General features: G+C 47.5%; 1 protein-coding gene across 1 annotated transcript in view; it reads right to left on the bottom strand.

Moving 5' to 3' along the window:
* The window catches only part of LOC114487942 (neuron navigator 2-like), a 229,328-nt gene extending 214,742 nt beyond the window's left edge, over positions 1-14,586 (bottom strand). Inside the window, exon 1 of the mRNA XM_028500908.1 lies at positions 13,605-14,586. Within this exon, the coding sequence (XP_028356709.1) occupies positions 13,605-13,862 (258 nt within the window). The 5' untranslated portion in view covers positions 13,863-14,586. The remainder of the gene's footprint in view (positions 1-13,604) is intronic.
* Positions 14,587-24,043: the final 9,457 nt, after the last annotated feature.

The raw sequence follows: 24,043 nt of genomic DNA, 5'->3' as shown, positions 1-24,043 counted from the left end.
CGTGTGGACCCATTAGCATCTTAAGGGACACACTGTAGATTTCTTAGTAGCATCTGGAGAAATAGTGTAAGTACGAGTCCTTGACTTCGAGTCAGACCTAGATGCTAATCCCAGACCTGCCTGGAATCCTGTACAAGTCCCTACTGTATATTCACTAAATATTTAGTAAGCACCTACTATGTGCTAGACACTGTTCTAGGTGCAGGGGATACAGCTGTGAACAAGAGAGGCAAAGCCCTGGTTCTCATGGAGCTGAAAGTCTAACAGAGGAAGACACAAGATAATAAATACGCAACACGTCTAGAGTAGACTTCTCTGGTTCGGGAGAAAAATGAAGCAGGGCAAGGATATATAAAAGGATGGATTGCTATTTTATATAGGGTTGTCAGAAAAAGCGCCTTTGATAAAGGGGCAGCTGAGCAGAGACTGAGGGTAAGAGAATGAACAGCGTCAATATCTGGGGAAGACATTCCAGGCAGAAAGAACAAGTGCAAAGGCCCTGAGGCTCGGCTTCATCATCTCCAAAATAAAGAGGTAAGGAAACAGGATCTTTGCGATACAGTTCTAAGGTTCCAGAGTCTGCCAGCCAGGAGCAGGAGAGGCTTTGGAGGTTGGGGGAAATGACCTGTGCTGTGTGAAAAGGCCAGGGTGGTGAAACCTACAGGCCACCTTGACAGCCCCCTCCTTTTTTACAGTCTTATACATCTCTCATTCCAACTCTGTTTCGAGGAGCAAATCACCCAGTTGTTTTTAAGAAACAAAAATAATCTGTCCTCTTAAGGGAGAGATATTTTAAAACCACTGAATGGATTTTTCCTTCCCAGCTTTTTTTTTTTTTTTTTATTGATACATCTCTTCTCCTTCCAGTTCTAAAATAAGCACCCTGTCTGCCCATACACTAATCCAAAGGCAACGATATTTTAAAACCACTGAATGGATTTTTCCTTCCCAGCTTTTTTTTTTTTTTTTTTTTATTGATACATCTCTTCTCCTTCCAGTTCTAAAATAAGCACCCTGTCTGCCCATACACTAATCCAAAGGCAACACAGCGCAGATGGCGTGGGCCTGGGGAGAGCCAGGCGGAGGTTGCTTGGAAGGCACCAGACCCGGAGAAAAGACACCAAGACAGCCTGACCAGCCTGGCCTCGCCCGTGGCCTGCTTCCTCCGAATCCAGGTGACGAGACACGTTCTTAAAAACAGCTGTGGAATGTAGTGAGAGTTGGCATTGGCAAATGACAAATTTCTGACCGAATTCCAGTTCTTTGGAATGGAAAACCAGCAGTTTCCTGTTACAAAATGTACCAACAGTTCATGCCTAATACATGGGTGTGGGCAATGCATATACTTCACATCTAAATTTGGCTAAAAATATATCAAAGCCGGCATATTTTTAGCCAGGTAAACATTTCTAGGGACTAGGTCAAATTTATATTGGTTTTGCTCTGCAATCCAGAGAAGAAATGATTCCAAATGAGTGAGAAGCAGGGACCCAAGGGGAAAACCACACAGTTCCCCCAGGCAAATTGGGAGTCACTGGTTCATAGTGACCATCTCCCGTTTGGGAGTGCTCCCCAGGACTAAATAGTTTGTCCTTTCCCACTAGAGAGGCGGCACCTTTTAAAGAACAGAGCCCCAGGCTACTTTAGGAAGGCAAGTCTTAGCTGGGTTTTACTACCTCTCACACTAAAGAACCTTAAACAAGTTGTTTTCCATCCCTGTGCCCTCATCTTTCTTCCCCACCCTCAACCAGATTTGGGTGTAGTTAGCAGTAGCACAGAGGGAGGACCACACAGTGGGTAAGGATGCATGCTCTGCCAGCACTGATGAGTTTCAGGCCTGGTTCCTCCATTTAGAGGTGGGTGACCTTGGGCAAGTTGCTTATGGTCTACCTGCCTTGGTTCACCTGTAAAATGGAGAGCATAACAAAAGTGCTTACCTCAGAGGTTACTGCTTTTATGATGATTAAATGGGTAAGTCCATATGAAATGCTTAGAAGAACACCCAGCACATAGTAAGTGCTCAGTAAATAAGTGATCTTATCTACCCCATGCCAGGCATTTTTATACACACTATCGCTTTGATCTGCATGACCCACTGAAATGCTACACTTTCCCTCAAGCAGCGGAGGTTTGGTAGGACTGACTTGTCCAAGCTGCAGTTCAACAACTATTTATTGAGGGCTTACAGCGTCCCAGGCCCTACACCAGCACTGGGGAAGTTAGATGTCCAGTAAATAAATGTGGGGAGCTAGGATCTTAACCTAGGTCTCTCTGACTTCCGGCCTGGGGGTGGGGCTCTAAGGCGTTCGGTAGAAAAAGCACAGACGTGAAATTAGAGAGTTCCAATACCGACTCCGTGTGATTCTTGGTCAAGTTACTGACCTCCTTTGCACCTCATACATGAAACCCATGAAATGCCACCACATTGTGGTGCCTTATCACATTGTGGTGAAGCTTAAATGAGATGATGTATGGAGAGTGGCCCATGGGAGGTGTTGAACGGTGGTCTGTTGCCACAATTATATGATCCACAAAGAGGGCGTGGTTTTCTGATCCACTGAGCCAAATGCAAAAGCTTCCAAATGTGAAAGAATTAGGAGAACAGACTTGTGGTTGCCAAGAGGGACAGGGTTCGGGGATGGATGGATTGGGAGTTTGGGATTAGCAGATGCAAGTGATTATATACAGAATGGATAAACAACAAGGTCCTACTGTATAACACAAGGAACTATATTCAATATCTTGCGATAAACCATAATGGAAAAGAATATGAAAAAGAATGTACATATATGTATAACTGAATCACTTTGCTCTACAGCAGAAATTAACACAACATTGTAAATCAACTATACTTCAATAAAATTTTTTTAAAAACAATACTTATCTTAACTACTTAGTAGATGGAGGGGAAAAGAACATAGCTTAGGGCTGGGTCTAATTCTTTAAAACATCAGGCACTTCGGAAAAGAACATCTGATCGCCATGAGTGAGGTGGGAAGAACACTGGGCCAGGAGTCGGGGGGCCTGGATCCCAGTTTTTGCTCTGTCCTCAAAGCTGGGTGACCATGGGCAAGCCACACCCCCCTCTGGGCTCTGTTTCCCCATCTGCACAATGGAGCTTTGGGAATAGATGGCCTCCAAGGTCTACCCTGTCTCAGACATCCCAAATTATCCAGTCCATAGAGGCACAGATCACTAAGCAGACATCCAAGTAAGCCTGATTCTTCTAAATCTGGTTTTGTCACTCAAATGGTACTTTTCCCTCCAGGGCTTGCCTTCCTCTGTCCAGAGACAGTTAACAAGCAAAGTTCACACACTGGACGGTCTGACAGTTCCAGGATGCTCGCGGCCCACATTTTTTGACGTCAACATGCGTCACTCTCAGGTCTGAAAAGAATCAAAGCAAACCAGTATGAAATGGGGGCTGTCTGCAGAGCTGCAGCAGGACGACAGGAAAGAGGTCCTGCCAGCTGTCAGGCACATGGCCCTGCCCAGCCCCCCAGCACTGACCTGGGGAACAGCAGCCACAGCAGCGAGAGGAGACCATGCCCAGATTGCAGCAAGATGTGAGCGAAAGCCAACGGGGCTCCTCATTCTGTAAATGCAGAGCCTCTGGCAATAGGCTGGGACAGGCACAGGAGGCCCTGACAAGAAGGCGACAGTGAGGGGGCCAAGGCCAGGGAAATGGGGAGCAGGCTCCAAGGAGAAGAGGGTTTGGAGGTTTGGTTTTCTAAAGCAGCACCCCAGTATGGGATTCAGGCCTCTTCCAACTCCTGGCAGAAGAAGGCAGCAGTTAAGAGCACAGATTTTGGGGCTTCCCTGGTGGCGCAGTGGTTGGGAGTCCGCCTGCCGATGCAGGGGACGCGGGTTCGTGCCCCGGTCCGGGAGGATCCCACATGCCGCGGAGCGGCTGGGCCCGTGAGCCATGGCCGCTGAGCCTGCGCGTCCGGAGCCCCTGTGCACCACAACGGGAGAGGCCACGACAGTGAGAGGCCCGCATACCGCAAAAAAAAAAAAAAAGAGCACAGATTTTGGACTCAGAAACACCAGGTTGGAATCCTGCCACTGTTCACACCAGCTGTGTGACCTGTAAAAGTTCCATGACCCTTCTCAGGCCTCTGCCCACTGACTCCTCACTTTTCTGCTTACTGATAAGACGAGATGAATAACATGGGCTCAGAAAGTTAGTGTGAGGATTAAGTGAGATTTCGTATGGAAATGGCACATAAGTGGTTGCTGAAATCATTATTCCTGGAAGCCTTGTCCTATCCTCTTTTCTTAACCTACTAAAATCCTTCAGAACCCTTCTCAGGTCCCCCTTCCAAAGTTATTGGTGGGGGTGGGGATGGAATCTGCCAAAGCCCTCCGAAGCCCATCCAACCCTTCCCGTCTACTGTACCGCCATGATCACAGCTGGACAGACCTTCTTCCAGTGGAGCAGCCAGCCAGTCTGGATGCTGTAAACAGCCTTGTGTAAAGAATCTGCCTTCTCCTGCTACCCAACCAGGTGAGTTTTCCCAAGACCTAGCATTGGAAAGCTTTGACACTGCCCTCGCTTGGCCACCCGCCATCATGGGATCATCTCAGCTCACATGCCAAGAGGGAGTTCTGCAGAAGCCCTGTGGCATAGCCGCAGCTTCAGGAACACAGCTGGTGCTCAATATCCACTCAATTCTGTTTTTCAACTCTTTCTTTTATCTTCGCCCTCCCATCCTTCTGTCCTTCTGCAAATAGGAACTAAGAACCTACTATGTGTTGATGCTGTACCAGCAGAGATCATGAGAGACACATCCCTGAACTCACAGAAGCCATGGTCCAGCTAAATAAGCAACCATAGTCCAAGCGATGGGGGCTCAGAGCAGGCTATGGGAGAACACAGGACAGATACTGCATCCGGACTGTGGTGGTGGCACAGGGCTTCCTGGACGAGGTGGCACTAAGCCTGAACTTGAATGGGTGAAGGATGGGACGGGTTTAGCCAGGCAAAGGAGTTCTAAGTAGTGAGGAGAGAAAGAGGTTAAAGCAGACAAAGGAGCTTGCTTCCACCCATACCCCTTGCCTGCTTCATGCCTAAATGAGCAAAATTCAACCAGGTATTTTCATATTTTAAAAAATTTCCTCATTAAAAAAATCTCTGTTATACTTTCAACCTTGGAAACATCTTAGATTTTTATAAGAGATTATCAAATCAACCTGGATCTTATGATTTCCATAAAATTTCAGCAACCCTTCTCATAAAAGAAGAGGAATTAAGCCAAGATTCTCACACTACACCAGAAAGGAGATAAGGAGTCCAGATCCTAAACCCAGTGAACCAAACTTGGCGAGGCTATTTACTGTGAGTACACACACACACACACACACACACACACACACACACACCACTCCTACTTGACACACACTCCTACCTCATATATGTTCTTATGGATACACCACAGATGTCAAGGGGATTGCTAATGTATACTCTTTAGCCAAGGCTTTGTTTTGCTTCCCAACATTTTATTTTGAAAAAGTTCAAACGCAGAAAAGTTGAAAGACTGGCACACGTATCTTCACCTAGATTCACCAGTTGTTAACATTTCACAACATTTGCTTTCTCCTTCTATCTACAGATATACTCACCTTCTTTTTTTTTCCTAAACCATCTGGGAGTTAGTTGCTGACATCAAGATACTTCGCCTCTAAATATATCAGCATGTATCTCCCAAGAAAATGGACATTTTCTTACATTATCCCCAAACCATTAACATCAATGGAGTAATACTGTCTAACATACAATCTGTATTCAAATATCCCCCATTGTCTCCAAAATGACCTTTCTAGCATTTATGGTTTTGCTTGTCAAGGATCTCTCATTGGATTTGGTTGTCATAGCTCTTTAGTCTCCTTTTCTAGAATAGTTCTCCATCTACCTTTAAAATTTTTTTGTTTCTCATGACATTATCAGTTTTGAAGATCCCAGGCCTGTTGTCTTAAAGATGACCCATAATCTGAATTTATCTGATTGCTTCTGCGTGCCAACAAATGATCAAATTCCCCATTTTTCCCTTCCTCTGTCCAGAATCAGCCCTGTCAGTTACATAGTGATAACACCTTAGTGGACCTTGTGGCACCAGAACACTTAGAATTTTACAAATCCCAGAGAGTTTAACTGATATGATGAAGCAGCTAATGTTTATTTAATATTGAATGAATATATTCAATATTTCTAAACTCTGGGGCAGAGGGGAGGAGCCAGATGTCATATATACCACACCAAAGGAAATTTTACAGCAATTTACTTTGATTCCGTACTAACCATGTCTTTTCGGATATTTTTTAAAAAGTGCTTTCACACTTGCTACTTAAGAACCTTGACTTTGAGGTCAAACAGATAAGGGTTCAAACCCTGAGTCTGCTGCCACTTAACCAGCTGTGCTAGTTGGAAAAGTAGCTTAACCTCTCTTACCCTTGGTTTCCTTAAAGGGTATTTATGGTGTAAGATGTTTAAACCAGAGTCTCATTCATAATAATTACCTCTATTAAGCTTTACGACAACTCTTCAAAAAAAGTAGAGCAAGTGTCATCCTACTCATTTTATAGATTAGGCAACTGAAGCTCAAAAGACAATGTAACTTATTGAAGGTCATGCAGCAAAGCATCTAAAGAGACAAAATTAGAGCCAAAGTTGCTGATTCTCAGAGCTGTCATTTGTATTCTCTTCAGGAAGTAGCTTCTACATAACGGGATGTTTGGAGGATTAAATGAAATGATGCATGCCTGGTGCTATGCATTATGCTGGTAAGAGGCTATGCTCTGTCAGTGTCAGTGCCCATTATTATAATTATTTTTCCTGTGTCACACTCTCGTAACTGACTTTGTTCAAAGGCTCCAAAAGAACTTTATTATTATCTTGACCAAGCCCCCTTTCCTACCCTATCTTCTCTTCCACCAAGACAGGGGAGGTCGGAACAAACCAAAATTCACTAAAGGTATTAAGGTTTCACTTAGAAGGAGAGAAAAAATATTCTGAGGCTGTGGGGCTCCTGTTTGCAAAACACAAAAGAGGGTCTGTTTTCCTTGGGAAATGGAGCACTAAGTCATGAGTCATTCTTTAGGTTCTGTGTGGGCGACTTGGGGTTCCTGCAAAAACTTTTGTGTCACTCACTAGTGTCTTGTGTGGACTGAAGCACAAAAGCCTGACCCAGTTTTGTTCCCCAAATCACATGAACCATTCTGCCCAAGACATTCTAGGAACACATTGTCCATCTCTTTGAACAATGTGACGAAGAGACAGAGTCACCATTGAAAGTGGCCCCGTGGCTATCAGTAAAACACCACTGGGCAGCTGGCCATGCCTTGGGGCACCTTAATGACCAAGCTGATCACAAGGTTCAGCTCCCACCACAGTCATGCCAGCAGTAAGGGAAGAGGGCTTTCCTTCTGCCTTCAGAACAATAAGAAACCATTCAGAAGCCCAATCAATGGGACTGTTCCATTCTTGGTCCCGGGCAGTGCTGTCAGATTGGCCAGCTCCACTCAATCACCTTGACAGTGCCAGCTCAGACTGGGTGTACAAAGCAGGTTCCCAGAAGTTTGGTTTGCAGCAGATCCCTCAGCTTGGTTAGTGCTATAGAGATGGCATGTTTGGGAGCAAAATGTGGAGGTTTCAGTTCACAGCTCTGGATATGACTACCTTAATTTACTCTTGACCCTGACCCTCATTCATCTAACCAAAGCCCCGCTATGCTCTCTGCTTTCACAGTGCAAGCCATCTGTCCTCCGCGTAATCAACCGTGCACTTGAGAGGCAGAGAGGTAGAGGAGAAAGAACACAGGCTTGGAATGAGGCAGATCTGGTTTCCAAACTTGGCTCTGACCTTGGGTAATAAAAATAGGCAATATCACATATTCCTTGCTTATTGCATGCCAGGCTCTGTGCTCAGCAACCTACCTGTATTATCTCACTGAATCTTCACAGACAACCTATAAGCATCATCGTTTCTGCTTTATAGATGAAGACACATTTAGAGATGTTAAATAACTTGCCCAAAGCCTGGATTTGAACCCAGGTCTGTCTCTCAATTAAGTGTAATCTACCATTTAAAACTGTCTCCAAGTGATAACTTCCCCTGGTCTCAGCTTCCTCATATGAAATGCATGGGCCACTTTACATTTTACCCAGTTTCTTGTGCTTCACATTAAATTTCATATGCACATAAAATTTATATATACATAAAATCATTTATATATATATATATATAATATATATATATATGTGAAATCACTGCAGTCTACTACTACCTGGCACATAGCAGATGCCCCACAACTACTCCCTTCCCTGCTGATGAGACTGATTCTAAGAAATAAGAGTCTCTGACCTTAAGCCAAAATCTCACTGGGTGGTTTGGCTTTTTCACACTGTCTTCAGGAGCTTCACTAAGGCCTAATTTAAGCACCTCTCTCAAGGCCACATCTCTTATGTCTTATAAGTAAATAAAATGGGACACCAAGACTTGCTGCTTCAACCTTGGTCACAGAGGAAGGGAGTATGAGAAGTGGGTATTCTGAAAGCTGGAAATTGGGCTGTAATTCCCCCAGCCTGGCCTTTGATGTGTGTGTGCTTACATGTGCTCATTACTTTAAGCTGTTCCATGTGTATATATTTGTGTATGTGTGTGTATATATGTATATATACACATATCCAGAAGTAGATGTATTTATACACACATATATACATACACGTAATGATACCCTAAATTAGCCACCAGTCCCACCCTTAAAGTGTCTTCAGAAAATTAACCCATGGAATAAGCAATAATACGTGAACTATAAACATTCTTGCATGTTGGCAGATAACCATGCTACACATTCCCCCTCCAAGAACCGAGGAAGAGAAGAAAGGGAATAACACAATAGCAGAAAAATGCACTAATCAAATCCATAATCAACTTTGATGATGGAGCAAGGATTCTAATCAAAACACAATGGGGCAAAGTTGCAACAGGTTGCAAGCTTGGAGCTGCGCTCTCTTCCCAGGGGCCTCGCCTGCACTTTCTTTTGAAACATCTAAAACACCCCCAGAGGATTTCAATCACTTCTAATTACTTTTTTAAAGAAATGAGTTGCAAGTTGAACCCCAGGCTCCTAAAAACAGGAAATATCAAAATATTATATATATAATTTTTTTCCCCTGCAACTGCTTCTTAAAAATAGGCTAACCTCTCCTCAAATAGCTCACAAGCATTCCTTATCTGAAGGTCAGACGGACAGAGTTTCTGAACTAACACAGAGCAGATCTCTAAAACAATTCTTTGCACATGGTCATAATTTATACGCCATGTTAACAGAGCAGATGCTATAAATGTTCATTCTTGGGGGAAGGCCCAGGTATCCCAACACCAGGAGGGGAATTCGGGAGGGATGTGTGGCTGCAGAGCAGTTCCACTCTCTGGGGGTCGAGCCCCAGCTGTAGGTTTGTGGGAGAGATTCAAGGTGAGGGGTTTGGCAAGTCGACAGTGGGGCTGCACCTAAAAGCTAGCTGCTGGCTGCGTCAGGTCTTTTCACACTTGATGGCGATGGACAGCAGGCTTGGGGGAGAACGGCTGTCACTGACTAAAGAGAGTCGCTGCCTAATAAAAGCCACGAGACCCACGTCCTTTCTGCATCACTACCATGTTGGATATTCTGAACTCTAAGCTAATAATAATAATCACTGTCATTTCCCAAGGGGCTGTTATGAAACAGGTCTTTTATGGACACCATCCTTCCACCTTCTCATAACTACCCTGCATGCTCAGGATTACTGCAGACCACGCAGGCAGCACGCAAATCCAAGCCCTCAACTGCAAGAAGCCTTTGTTCTTTGCTCACGATTACCTTTCAAAAGGAAGATACCAGATACGAAGCAATCACCTGTTAGGCGAAGGTGCGGCTTCCCGGTGGCGACACCCACTCCTGCTCTGCACCACTGCGTGGTCTTGCTCCTCCTCCTTCCCTGGCATGCTCATCTCACCCCCTCTCCTCCCCAGCCAGCCATTCCTGCCCATCTCTGGAGCCCGCCATCTCCTGCCTCCACCGTGAGGCCCTCAGGACTTCTCCAGGCATGGCGGCCTTTTCCTTCCTTTCAGCCCCAAGCATACCTCTCAGCCCTCTTCGTGTGGTGCCTGATGCCCTTGGCACATCAGTCATGCCTCCCAACTAGACTATAAGATCTCCAAGGCCCAGGCCGTGTCTTATCACCCTGTACCTCCGCCAGAGCATCCAGGAGGAAGGCAGCTGTGAAGAGGGGAAGACCCCCCAGCCTGGAAGCCAGACCAACCTGAGCTGGGCCCCCCACTCGCCACCCTAGAGCAGGATGACCTGGAGCAAGTTATTCTACCTTTTGCTAAGTGCTGCTTACTCTTCCAGCTCAATGGCTAGAGCAGTGGTCTTAGAAATCAGGGCCTGCGAGTAACTGGCAAGTCCCTGTGACTCTCTCTATAGCATGCTGGTTTAGGACATGGAGTCCAGAGCCAGACTGTCCGAGCCCTAATTCTACTTCTGCTGCTCACGGGGTTACCAACCCGGTCCTTGCCTCAGATTCCTCATGTGTAAAATGAGAATAATAACACTTGTCTCACTGGAGTGTTGTAAGAATCAAATGAGGTCTTTTAGAACAATTCCTGGCACAAAGTGCTATGGGATGACTTGCCATTATTATATTATTGTCATTAAAGAAGATGTTACAGGAAATTACTGTCATAGAAAATGTTATATATGCTTTAAGTGTTACTGTGGGAATGAAATGAGATCGTATATAAAGAGCCTGGCACATCAGGCACTTCCCTCATCTTCCCACCGTGGCTGGTACTGTATTAGGCATGTGACAGATGCTCTGTAAATCCTTGTGAACGGAATGATACCTTCTCAAGGGCTTGACAGAATAAGCTATGCCTTTTCTCAATGACAGGCTATTAGATCTACGTTCAACAATGCCCCATCTCTTGGTTTAGCAATACGAATATCTCATTTTATTGAGTGTTTCCTATTTACCTGACACTGGGCTTTACACATGTTACTTATATATGTCTATACATATGTCTATATGGTGTATGTATATGTGTATGTATAAATATATGACACTTTACATATGTTCTTTTTCTTAATCCTCATAATTTGTGTGGTTGTTTAACGCCCATTTTTACAGATGGGAACAGTGAGGCCCAGAGAGGTTAATGGACTAGGTCACCAGCTAGTACATGGTGGAGACAGGATACCGGGGATATCCACCTGACTTTAAAGCCTGTGCTACTGACCACTGCACAACCCAGCCTTCTCCCCAAAGCCCCCTGAATAAAAGGGGAGTCAGATGCCCCAAGATACCATTTGCCATTTAACTCATCATCTCCTGAGTATCTTCTAGTGATAAATACCAGGTTTTGAGTCCAGGACTACCAGATGTGTCAAGTCTGACACAGTCCTCGAGCCGTATGGAGAGGCTTTCCTGGATGGTGAATGGACACCGTGTCAGGCAAAGGGGGAGGAAGCCTTGTCCAAAGACGGTAAAACCCCTTTTGCCAATGTCACTTGGATGCCAGGGTGAGGCAGTGAGACAAAGGATCTGTACCTGCCACAGAGAACAGCCTCCAGGAAGCTCGGCCATGAATAAAGAAAGGGCAGGCTGGTAAAAACCAGGATAGCCCACTGGGAAGTGGCCAATCTCCTCAGCAATCCATCCAAACCATCCACATGGTCAGTACGCAAGGTCCCACTGAGGGCAAGGCAGGTGGCATGGGGGCAGCCAGGGGACTGTGGGCCAAGGGCGAGGGAGAGAAGAAAAGCCTCGAGGGAACTGGACCACACCAGCTCCTCCAGCAGCAGCTGGAGATCATTTTTTCAGGAAAAAGAGGGATGAATCACCTTTCCAGAGCCTGCCCATGGCAAGTCCACCGACAGTGTTTGTTAAATGAAGGGTCAAATGGGCAACGGTAGAACAGCTGCCTGGGTAGCAACAATCCCAATGTCTACTTTCCCCCTCATTCCTTGGGTCCTCCTCATCAGGCTGGAGGCTGTGTGTCACATCCCGGAGTCACTGCTCTGGCCTCCCGCATACCACCCACCACACCTCATCAGCCCCATCTCCAAGGATGGAGGGAAAACCCTCACAAGGGTGCACCCCCAAGCTCATTCCCATTTCAGAGCCCACGTACAGAAACCTGTGCTGAAGGCAGAAAAAGAGCGCAGAGCACAAAACCCTGGCAGAGACAGGCCCTGGGAGCATTGGGGGAAATCTTTCCCCCACACACCATCACTCAAACCTGTCAGCTTCCAAACATGTTTAGCAAGTGCAGCAGCAAGGGGCATGCTTATCAGCCTGGCGTGGGAGCTTAATCTGCTTTGAGGGCCTTCTCCAACCCAGAGTTCCAAAAGTCTGCTTACAATTAGCTTCCAGCTCCAGTTCCTCCATCAGAAAGGCTAGGAATGTGTTGAGTTCTAGCCTCTGATCAGAGAAATCTCCAGGAGAAGGTGGAGACAGTGTCAGCAGAGAATAAGTGTCAAAAAGGTCAGCTGGTCTGTTGCCACTTCCCTGACACCAGCCCCAAACTACCTCCCCCACTGGCTTCCCGCCTCTCCTGACCGGGACAGTCACATCCGTCAGGTCTGCCTGTCCCCAAAAGTCCCTGCTGACTAACTGCCAAGAAAATACAGCACGCCCCTGCTCCCTCCTACCAGAAGAGGAAAAAAGAAAAAAAAAAGCAGCAGAGAGGGCAGGAGGCCAGGAGAACCTGATTGGCCCTTGCTGATTTCCTTAAAAGAGATTGCATGCCTAGGGCCAGTCACCCAGCCGAATTGGGTGATGCAGGCTCTGTCTGGAAAGGTAGAAGTCATCAATTCTTTTCAAGTCATCCCCCCACCCCAGCCCCAGCCACCCGGGCTACCGGCACCAGGATCTGCTACCCAGGAAGGAGGGGCTTAGCTTCGGGCCGCCATTCTGAGGCAGGCACCCCCGCCCACCGCAACAGCCAGCCGAGACGCTAGGAGTCTCAAGCTGCCTGCCTCCGCTGGTGCACCGAGCACTTCTACTGCAGTCCCAGCACCGTGCCTGGAATCCTGTCAACCCAAAGGATGGGGCAGGGGCAGGCATCTTCAAGACGAGGCGAGCAGGTACACTGCCACTCCCAGACCCCTTTCCCTGGATCTTTCGGCCAGGCCAGAGGGCGTGGAGCCCAACGAGGACTCGGACCATTGCTTGGCAGGGACAGAATCTCTGCAGAACCGACACACAAACAGACAGACGCTGCAGCAGTCACTGCCTTCTTGGGGCCAAGCTCTCAACATGCAGAACCTGACATTTCCAGTGCGGCACAGTTTTGAGAACACCCTAATCGTGCCCGCCAGAAGGAAGCCGCAGACTTGCCCGCACCCCGGTCTCACAGAGCTCCTTAAGGCAAACCTCGGTCACCCGGCCACACCCACTGGCCAGCCCACTGTCCGCGCGCATCCCCCAATCTGCCGGCCTAAGTGGGACGGTTCCCTTCTCAGCCCACAGGGTAGCCCTGTCCCCTATCCGGCCATGCCAACACACCCCCCGCCAAGTATTCACCCTTCTCCCAGAACAGTGCCCCGGCACACAGCACCTCTCACCTGGGTATCGAACCCGTTTTCCACCGAGCCGCTCATCCGCAGCGGGAGCCCCTCCCCCGCCGGCTCCTGCAGCCCCTGCGATTTCAGGGGGATCTGGCTAGGGTAGGCGGTCTTGCTCACCTCCACCTTGCTTCCTAACTTGAGGTAGCAGGGCTGGGGGCCCGCCCGGGCTGGGGGCACGTGCAGGATGGGCGCGGCGCTGTGCACGGGTTTGGGCAGTCCCGACTTCATTTTGGAGGCGACCAGGATGGCCGGCATCTTCTCCCGGGGCTTCGGCTTTCCCAGCACGTCCCTGGCAGCGGCGGCGGAGGCGACCGCTAAAGGCAGCGCGGGCAGCAGAGCAGGCGCCGGGCTTCGGCCCGAGAGGCGCCCACCACCAGCCGAGGGAAAGAAAAAAATATCCCCGCGTCGGGGATCTCGGAGCAATCCGGCGAGCTCGCCTTGGTCGCGGCGCTCAGCTGGTCCCACCTGGACGGATGCTGCAGCCGGGTTTCACGCCCCTCCTGGGCGGCCTGTTCAAGGGCTCCGGGTGCTCAGGAGCTGTTGCCTCTTGCGATTCTCCTCCTGGGAACTCGAGGCTTGGACGCCCATATTAACTTGTCACTGCATCTCCGAAGTGAGGAGGCCCCTTTGGAAGAGAAGCGGCGGGAACCCACGCCTCCCGCTCCGGGAGGCTGCGGGTGTGAGCGGGCGAGCTAAGGAGCGAGCAGCTGGGGAAGGGAAAGAACGATAGGGGGGAGAGGGAGGGCGCACGGAGCCCAAGACGTCTTCACCGAGAGGCAGCTGCCGCCCTTATCGCGAGCACCGCAGTGTCACCCGCTACGCAGAGGCGCGGCGAGAGCCCCCGAAAGGTCTCTCTACGCGTGACAGTCACCACTGCCCAGAAGCCCGCCGGACAGATAGCACCTCGGCGCCTGCGGGTCTGCACATGCTCCGTGCGCTATAGCGCAGCAAGGCTGTGGCCGTGGGGCGCGGGCACCGGGACGCGCGGCTGGCGGGCTGGGCAGGGCAGCGCAGCGCTCGCGAGCGGCCGCCGCGCTTCCCGGGAAGGCTGCGCTGGCTGCGGGGCTCCGCGCAGGGGAGGACAGCCTGCTACCCGCGCGGCTGCGGCGCGCGCTGACAGCCCGGGCCGCCCCGGCGCGCCGATTGGTCTGTGGCGGGCCAATCTGCAGCCGCGGCTCTCACTGCAAAGTAGGGCGTGGCCTCAACTCCCTGGCCGCCGCCGAAAGTCTGGGGCCGCGCTTGGCCGCAACTACAAAGCCGGCTGGTGGTCGCTCTGCAGCGCTGCTCGGGCTTCGCGCTCCCCCGCGGGCTGACACCCCCGCGTCCCTGAAACCTTTTGAAAAATGCCCTTTCGAACGCAAGCGCCCGCCTCGGGGCCCCGCGGGGAAGGCTCCGGGGAAGTTTGTTTCCTTTTTCAAATTGTTCTGGTCACCTTAACGGTCTGAGGCTTCCGGAGTCGCGCCTGCAGCCCCGCGGCCCCCCATCTGGTCTGGGCAGGGCCGTTCCTCGTCTCCCGCGTTAAGGACGCGCCAGCCATTTCTTCTTTTTTCTGCCAGCTCTTCCAGGCGGGCCGGGGGGCCTCCGAATAGCTTCCTCTCCAGCTTTCAAAGGCTGCACATTTCACTTAACTATTTGAAGTATTTATAGGCACATACAATACCCCGCGAAGCCTCCCGCCCCGAGACGGTTCCTCCTTGCAACCTACCACAGACTGGCCAGAGGAAGCCAGGAGAAGCTCCATGACCCCGGCGGGCTCGGGCTAAATTCTGATGCGCTTCATGTAGGAGCCTCTCCCTGTCCGCGCCTCGGACGCACTAGCCCTACAGGTTCCTCGACTTTAATTCGCCTGAGGACTTCTCTCCTGTCCCAGGTGCTCTATGGGTTCCTCGCCGAGAGTTGGAAGAGATGACACAGGCAGGCCAAACCCCTCATAGATGAGAAGCCCCCCCACTGTAGAACTACCTGGATTCAAATCGGGCAAGTTCTCTGACTTTACATACACCCTTACAAAACTTCGGTTCTCGGAGTAAGGAAGGGGTTTGACTACATATATGTAATATACTGTTGTTTGGTTAAATGAGATCGTTCATTACAGTCATTTAGCACAGGTACTTAGCTATGTGAGAGACCAGTAAGTTGGGTATTATTATCCCTATTATTAAATTACTGCTCTGCAACCCCACCCCCCACCCCCTGCCCTCCAGCCATCTCTTTTTGTAAGCTGTTTCTCTTCTCTGGCTCTGAGATACAGGTTTTCACAGTATGCCCACCCTATAGCCTGATTTTCAGTGCCGATAGCATTGATTTATCATTATCCAGATCGTAGGAAATAAAGTTTTAAAACAATCTCTTAAAGCAGCATTAAGAAATAAGAAGGCCTCTTACCCTGGCCTGCTCCCTCTCCTATCTTATCTCCACCCATTCTATGCAGCAACTTTCTGCTCTAGCGAGACTGAAATGCACACAGTCTTGTATACAATTTCAGGTATTCCTCCCTCTGAAATTAAAGCACACGTGGTCCGTGCTACTTACTTAGCACTCAGCCCTTTACCATTTGATGCCACCTTGTTATTTATCATTTCATGTTTATTTTCTTCTTAAAGAGAAGGCCTTTTGAAGTTAGGAACTGCATTTTTAACCTTCAGTAGATTCTCTCAGCACTGAGTATAATGCTGTGGACAGAATAACTACCCGGATTGTCATCAAATGGTTGAGTAGATGGTGTCAGCAGCAATTAACCAGGGGGAGAGCCTTTTAGATCCAGGTACATAAGGTCATAAGAGATGCTATGCTGTATTAAATCTTGGGACTCTCCTACTCAGAATTCTGGTTCTGCCAGATGTAGCAAGAGTTATGGAAATACACTGCAGTCTTTGACTTTAAAGGTCATGGAGATATTCCAAAGTATTTCCATGGCCTTAATGCAGTTTTTCTCAAAGTGTGGTCCCCAGACCACCACCAGCAGCATCAACACCTGGAAGCTTGTTTGATAAGCCCCACCCTAGATCTTCTAAACCAAAAGTTCTGGAGCTGGGGCCCAACAATCTAGGTTTACCAAGTGTTTAACCCAGTGATTCTGATGCACTCTGAAGTTTCAGAACTTCCACCCTAATGAATATATCATACATTCAGTGCTCCTCCAGGGCCACTTAAACCTTAATATACATAAGAATTACGTATCTTGCTAAAATACAGATTCTGATTCAGTAGGTCTAGAATGGGGCTGAGATTCTGTTTTCAGAATAAGCTCCCACAGGACACCCATGCTGGTGGTCTGGAGCTCACACTTTGAGTAGTAAGGCTAATCCATAGGTAGCAAAATGGGTTCATCTCAAGGGCCATCTCTTGCTAACCGACTTTCTGTCACACTGTGCTGAAAAGAATTCCAAGGGTGCATGTATCTAGTTAAGTTGGAAACAGCAGCCTGATCAATTAATAATGTCTGTCATGGGTACAGAAAGAGACCTAGTGACATACATGCTATGTATTTGCCATCTGGGATCTCCCATTTAAATCATATTTGTACCAAGGTCATTTTTTTGGATTCTGAGACCCTCAAATATGTACTAATATGAAAAAAAATGCATTCTTTTTTGAAAAGTACCTCTTCCTAATACTCTAGGATTTGGTAAACACATGACCGTTCACCTTAACCTCATGTGATTTATTTAACTAAAGTCTGATAATTTCTCATCTTTCTTGATGGAAAAGGAGTGAATCTTTTAGTCTACTTCCAAATTTCTTTCCTGGCCTCTGCATCCCTTTAATAATTTTATTTGCTCTTTCCTGGAACATTTTTCATCTCCCTTTATATCTTTCCTGTCTTTCCCTCATTTTCCTTCTTTAAAGCAAAATAATTTGTCATTATAACCAGACAAAGCGGGAAAAAAAGCTATATTTTCCCTGAGGCAAAAGAGATCATTGCAAGATCCCTCCTTAAATAAGATCATCTCAAATTATAAAAATGTCCTATAAAGTTACTCCTTCCACATAGATGCTGTGTTAACATGAATGAAGTCATTTTAAATCAATAAGTCTGGAAAGCACTGGCAGCTAAAGAAGTCACTGGTTCAGAGTATGGCAAACTGCTTTGGAAAGAACACACTATCCAGGTTTTTTTTTTAACGTTACTTTTATTTATTTATTTATTTATTTATTTATTTCCGGGAGCGCAGGCTCAGCGGCCATGGCTCACGGGCCCAGCCGCTCCGCGGCATGTGGGATCTTCCCGGACCGGGGCACGAACCCACGTCCCCTGCATCGGCAGGCGGACTCTCAACCACTGCGCCACCAGGGAAGCCCATAACGTTACTTTTAAAAAAAATGATATGCACTATGGATAGCCCACTATTTTATTTTATTTTTATTTTTTTAATTAATTAATTTATTTATTATTTTTGGCTGCTTTGGGTCTTCGTTGCCACCCGTGGGCTTTGCGGCGAGAGGGGTCTACTCTTCGTTGCGGTGCGCGGGCTTCTCAGTGTGGTGGCTTCTCTTGTTGCGGAGCACGGGCTCTAGGTGTGCAGGCTTCAGTAGTTGTGGCATGTGGGCTCAGTAGTTGTGGCTCGCTGGCTCCAGAGCGCAGCCTCAGTAGTTGTGGCGCATGGACTTAGTTGCTCCACGGCATGTGGGATCTTACCGGACCAGGGCTCGAACCCATATCCCCTGCATTGGCAGGCGGATTCTTAACTACTGCGCCACCAGGGAAGTCCCAGCCCACTATTTTAAATCCCAACTTTGACAACCCTTCTCTCTTTTTCTCTTTTGGACTCTAAACTTTCAAAATCTCCCAATTTGAAACATATTACAAAAGCTCCCAGGACCACTGAATAATCATCCAAAGAGTCTGGCAGTTCTCTGGCTGTAAGAACCATCCTCAGGTCAGGATGTGCCAGCTGTACTGCTTTCTGATCCTATACATCAGCCACTGGTGATTAGCTGAGTGTAAATTGGGCTTCAGAGCTGACCTGCAAGTGACCAGCCCCATCAACCCATCCTTTATCTGACTTAAAAGACCCCTGGCTGCTCCTGACCTCCCAAGAAGACAGTCCTAAGAGAGCCTGAAACATCTAAACCCCAGCCTATCACACACACACACAAAAAATGCAGGAATCTGGGGAAAGAATCAACAGACCAGACTCTTGGAGACCCCTACTATAAATGATGAAGGGACACGTTGCAAGTCTCTAGAATAATATAAAAAGCAAACATTCTTGAATTTATTTGAGAGTAAAAGAAAATCAGACTAGCTTATTTTCAAAAGTGCACTTTTCCTTAATTTTTTATGGCATGGGTTGGCAACTTATGACACCTATCTCAGCACTGGCACAAATGCTCACCTTTTGGTAGTGGCTGAAATGAGAGCCCACCCATCTCAGACTGCAGAGAAGCTGGGGTAAGAACCTTAGAACAGCTATTTAGAAAGTCTGCTCACCCCACACTCCCCATCCACTTGCCTCTAATCTACCTTTTTCTAGATGGATGTGTGCAGATCAGTATGCCCAATGGTAATCTCTGGGTTGTTTTTTGCGAGCTGAAGACAGTGGCTTCTTCTACCTGCAGGGCTGGAGTGTAAGGAGTATGTATGAATGTGTGCACACGTGTGTGTTTTTACAGGTGTTTGAGGCAATAGCCCTGACTAAATGTCAGACAAATATATGGTAAACCACTGGTTTACCTGATATGGTGTGGCTCAATCATTAACTCAGTGAATAAACTGAGAGCCAACTATGTGCCAGGCTCTGGGCATTATGACGGGGAGCAAATAAGAATAAGTGCTCGGGGGCTTCCCTGGTGGCGCAGTGGTTGAGAGTCCGCCTGCCGATGCAGGGGACACGGGTTCGTGCACCGGTCCGGGAGGATCCCACATGCCGCGGAGCGGCTGGGCCTGTGAGCCATGGCCGCTGAGCCTGCGCGTCCGGAGCCTGTGCTCCGCAACGGGAGAGGCGACAACAGTGAGAGGCCCGCGTGCCGCAAAAAAAAAAAAAAAAAAAGAATAAGCGCTCATTCCCTGCTCTCAAGGTTCAAAGAATGATGCAACTGCTGTTTCCAGCCTGAGGGTTGCCCTTTTCCACAACTGAAAAACTGAGAGAACAGGGCAAGCAAACAGGGAAATAAATGACAAATAGTAGAACTAACTATCCAATAGAAGCCTAAGAATAACTGGGGGTTAAAGGAGCAAAACCCTAACCGCACACCCACAACAGACCTAGAATTCTGAATCTGCGTGTCTGCATTTTAAACAAGCGCTCATGGACTCTGAATCAGTTCTCACACTTGGCTTCACAGCCTCTGCTGTCCATTAGAGTCACCTGCGGAACTGAAAACACAGGGTTGCCCGGGCCCCACCCTGGACCAATTAAATCAGACTCTGGGGATGGGGTCCAAGCATTTGTCTGTTAATAAAGCTCCCGGGTGCAGGCAAATTGAAAAGTGCCGCTTTAAGAAATGCTACAAAGACTTTGCTCCCTCAACACTTTAGAGTGGGGCATAATGAGGCAAGAACCTGGACAATTTTAATCAATGTGAACGGACAATGTGGAAAAACCCAGGTCTTCTATTACTTTCTGTGCAAGATCTTCTTTTTGAGAGACGCACTCAGCCAGTCGAGCTGCCTGTGCAGCCCAAAGGCAGCTGGGTAATTGCCCAAATGCTGCCTGGGAGTCAGCCATGCAGACGGCATCAAGCAGCCTGACCTCTGGTCAGTGCGGGCCCCCAGGCAAGGAGCCAGGATGCTCCAAGCTCCCTCCACCCATTTCCTCTTTGGGTTACTGCTTTCCTCCTGTGAGCCTTCCTGCCTACCCTCTGACTCTGCCCCAGGCACAGGGCCTGGTGAGCATCTGCTAGCAGAGGGGCTCCTGGCCCTGGGAGAGGTGCATGGTGCCCAGGGTTCAGGGCTCTCTGAGGAGAGCCTGGAGCAGTTAACTCATGAAGGTCTGTGCTCAGAAAAGGTGTGCTGGCATGAAAAATCTCAACAGTGGATAACAAAAATAATCATGTAGAACTTTGGTATGTACTTTGCGGTTCTTTTTCCTTTATTTGAAATGTATTTGTCGGGACTTCCCTGGTGGAGCAGTGGTTAAGAATCCGCCTGCCGATGCAGGGGACACGGGTTTGAGCCCTGGTCCGGGAAGATCCCACATGCCGCGGAGCAACTAAGCCTGTGTACCACAGCTACTGAGACCACGTGCCACAACTACTGAAGCCTGTGTGCCTAGAGCCTGGGCTCCACAACAAGAGAAGCCACCGCCATGAGAAGCCCGTGCACCGCAACGAGGAGTAGCCCCCTGCTTGCTGCAAGTAGAGAAAGCCCACGCGCAACAACGAAGACCCAGTGCAGCCAAAAATAAATAAATTTATTTTTTTTTAAAGTATTTGTCATGGGGGTATTTATGTTATTTACATACATGTTTGGCTACTGTTAAAACTTGCTAATATGTTTATGTGTGTTTACATATATATAAATAAATACTTTTATAAAGGGAAGGAGAAGGAAGGAATCACCTCACACTACTAATAGCAGTTATTTCAGAGGAGCAAGTTAGGGGACTGGTCATTCCTTCTTATTTTTCTATCACTGTTTTAAAGGGTTGGGATTATGGTTGATTTCAACTTACTTTTCCATGCAATTTTTCTGCATTTTTCAAATAAGTATCTCTACTCGTTTTAAACTTTTATTTATTCAAGGAACACTCATTACGCCCCATAATGAACAAAGCCCTGTGCCAAATGCTGGTGATATAGAAGTTAGCTAGCTTATATCCATCTCTGCCCTCCACCTTTTCAGGCAGGAGAGATAAGTCCTCTCCCAAACAAACAGACAAAAGCTTTGGTAGCTATAAAAGATTAAAATCCAGTTTTAGTTAAACTAAAATCCAGTTCAGTTGAATCCAGTTTAGTTATATATATACATATATAAGATCTATATACAGTTGGCCATCTGTATCCATGGGTTCCAGGTCCACAGATACAACCAACAGCAGATGGAAAAAAAAAAAAATCCAGAAAGCTCCAAAAAGCAGAATTTGAATTTGCCGTGCCCTAGCAACTATTTACATAGTATTTACATTGTATTAGGTATTATAAGTAACCAAGAGATGACTTAAAGTGTACGGAAGGAGGGTGTATGTAGGTTATATGCAAATACTACGCCATTTTATATAATGGCCTTGAGCATCCCACAGATTTTGGTATCCGAGGGGGTCCTGGAACCAATCCCTCACATTTACTGAGGGATGACTGTAGATAAGAAAGTCACTAGCAAGCAGGGTTCCCTCCTTTTAAGACAGCCAGGAACAGTTACTCCAGAGACCCTTCCTGTTTTCCCTTCCTTCCAGGGAAGCAGCTCCTAATAGAGTCCTCCTCTGCAGAAGTGCCAAGACCACCCCTGAGCAGAGAGACTAGGAAATCCATGCTTTTCTGACTGACCTCCCAAGCTGTCTCTATTAGCCACGACGCTAGCCTGAAGACAGAGTCCTCATCTTGCAGAAAGAGAGAAGATGGAGAAGAAAGTAGGCCCCTGTATGAGTGAAACGAACCCTGCTGGGCACATGTAAAAAGGAATTCTAGTTCACACTACCCCTTGGCTGAGTGAAAGCTGGTCTAAAAACTGTCAACAATGCAGAGACACCCGTGAGGATCTTTTGCGCCCTGAGATCATTCGAAGCCACTAAACATAAACAGCTGTGTTGATTTCGACTCGCTCTCCAAACCCAAGGCAAATAAAATCTAAGAGCTTGAAGGGTGGAAAAGAACAAAATATACAAGGATTTTCTTTTATTTTTTGGCTTAGAAAGATGGTTTTACAAAGAGTGGGGCAAGATACCATTTGGTCTTTTTTTAAAATTTAAATGGCATCTTTCTTGAAGTTCCACATTGTGCAAGAATTTTAGACATTCACTGATACATTTATCAAAATTTTTTCCTCAAGGCAGTCTGGACATACATCAAATATGAATCTAACACAGTCTCCCTAAGGCTGCAGGGAAGACTGTCAAGCATGTCACCCCGGCTTCCTCGTTTCCACAAAGACTGTCTTTTTGAATTTTGGGATGGTGAATGAATTCCTATTCACAAACATTTGCTTCTTAGGGTTTTATCCTTTCCAAAGGGGTAGGGGGCACGCTGAAGAGTTGACTGTGGAGATGGAGAATCCAGTCTTCCAAGGCATCTGGCCTGCAAGACTGACTTCCTGCTGAATTATCAAAGACAGGTTGCTAGAATCTCCTCCCACGACCATTTTAGCTCTTTCCTTGCCTTTGATCCTTTATTCTTGACTTTCAGTCCTGTCCGGTATCAACAACACCATTTTCTTCTCCTTTCTCTAGAGGAGGAGCTTGAGCAGAGCCCCTTATCACTGCTTTTTTTTTTTTTTTTTCCTTTTTGCTTGTACTGCATGGCTTGTGGGATCTTAGTTCCCCAACCAGGGATTGAACCTGCACCCTCAGCAGTAAAAGTCCTAACCACTGGACCACCAGGAAATTCCACGCTTATCACTGCTTTTTTGTTTCCAGTTTCTTCTCTGAGTGATGTGAAGGAGAGAGAAGACTGGGCTGGCGTCAAGCAAACTTGGGTGTGAATCCTGATCTCACCTCTCATTGACTGAGCAAGGGTCACTTCCTTTCATCTCTGGCCCTCAGTTTGTTCATCAGGAAAATGGGAATGATGGTAACTGACAACTGTGTTGTTGCCAAGATTGGGGATAATGGAGGCAGAGGGCCAAGTGTGAATCTAGAACCTCATAGGTGCTCTACTCATTCATTCATTCACTTAAATCATCGTTCAGTGGTACTGAATGCCAGACAGCATGCTAATTGCTGGTGATATAATGTTAGTAAGAGCCAAAGTTCTTTTCTCACGGAGCTTACAATATAATCAGGAAAATGGACAATAATTACACAATCACATCTGTGGATGTATAATTACTAAGCAAGGCAAGTGTTATGTGAGCAGATAAAGAACCTAGACGGTCGAGGCAGCCAAGGCTCCTGGAGAAGTGATGTTGGGGTGATGCTGGGATGAGGTCTGAAAGGCAAAGAGGCAGGGATGGGGCTTTCATGGCTGCCTGCCAGTGTGCTTGAGATGGAAGGCTGGGCAGTGCGCAAAGACCTGGGCGCCCCCTCTGCATACTCCTCCCTGTTACCCATGGGGTAAGAGGTGATGTCAAGGTTTCAGTTGCTCTCCTGGAAGCCCTTCAGTGAAGTGGAAAGAGTCCCACACATGTGTATGGACACTTAATTGGTTGTGTGACCTTGGCCTAGTCACTGAACCTCTCTGAACCTGAGTTGCCTCACCTATGCCATGAGCAACACCCACCTCCTGGGACTTTGGAGCAATATTAAATAAGAGAAGCAGTAGAGGTGGGTACAGTGGTTGAAAAGAGGATGACTTTGGAACTGGACGGCATGAGTTTGATTACATGCCTTTGAGCTCTTCCA

Source organism: Physeter macrocephalus, chromosome 16 (assembly GCF_002837175.3).
Source record: "Physeter macrocephalus isolate SW-GA chromosome 16, ASM283717v5, whole genome shotgun sequence".
In the NCBI taxonomy this organism is placed as follows: domain Eukaryota; kingdom Metazoa; phylum Chordata; class Mammalia; order Artiodactyla; family Physeteridae; genus Physeter; species Physeter macrocephalus.
The sequence above is the reverse complement of the archived record's forward strand: the minus strand, read 5'-3'. Positions and strand labels throughout refer to the sequence as shown.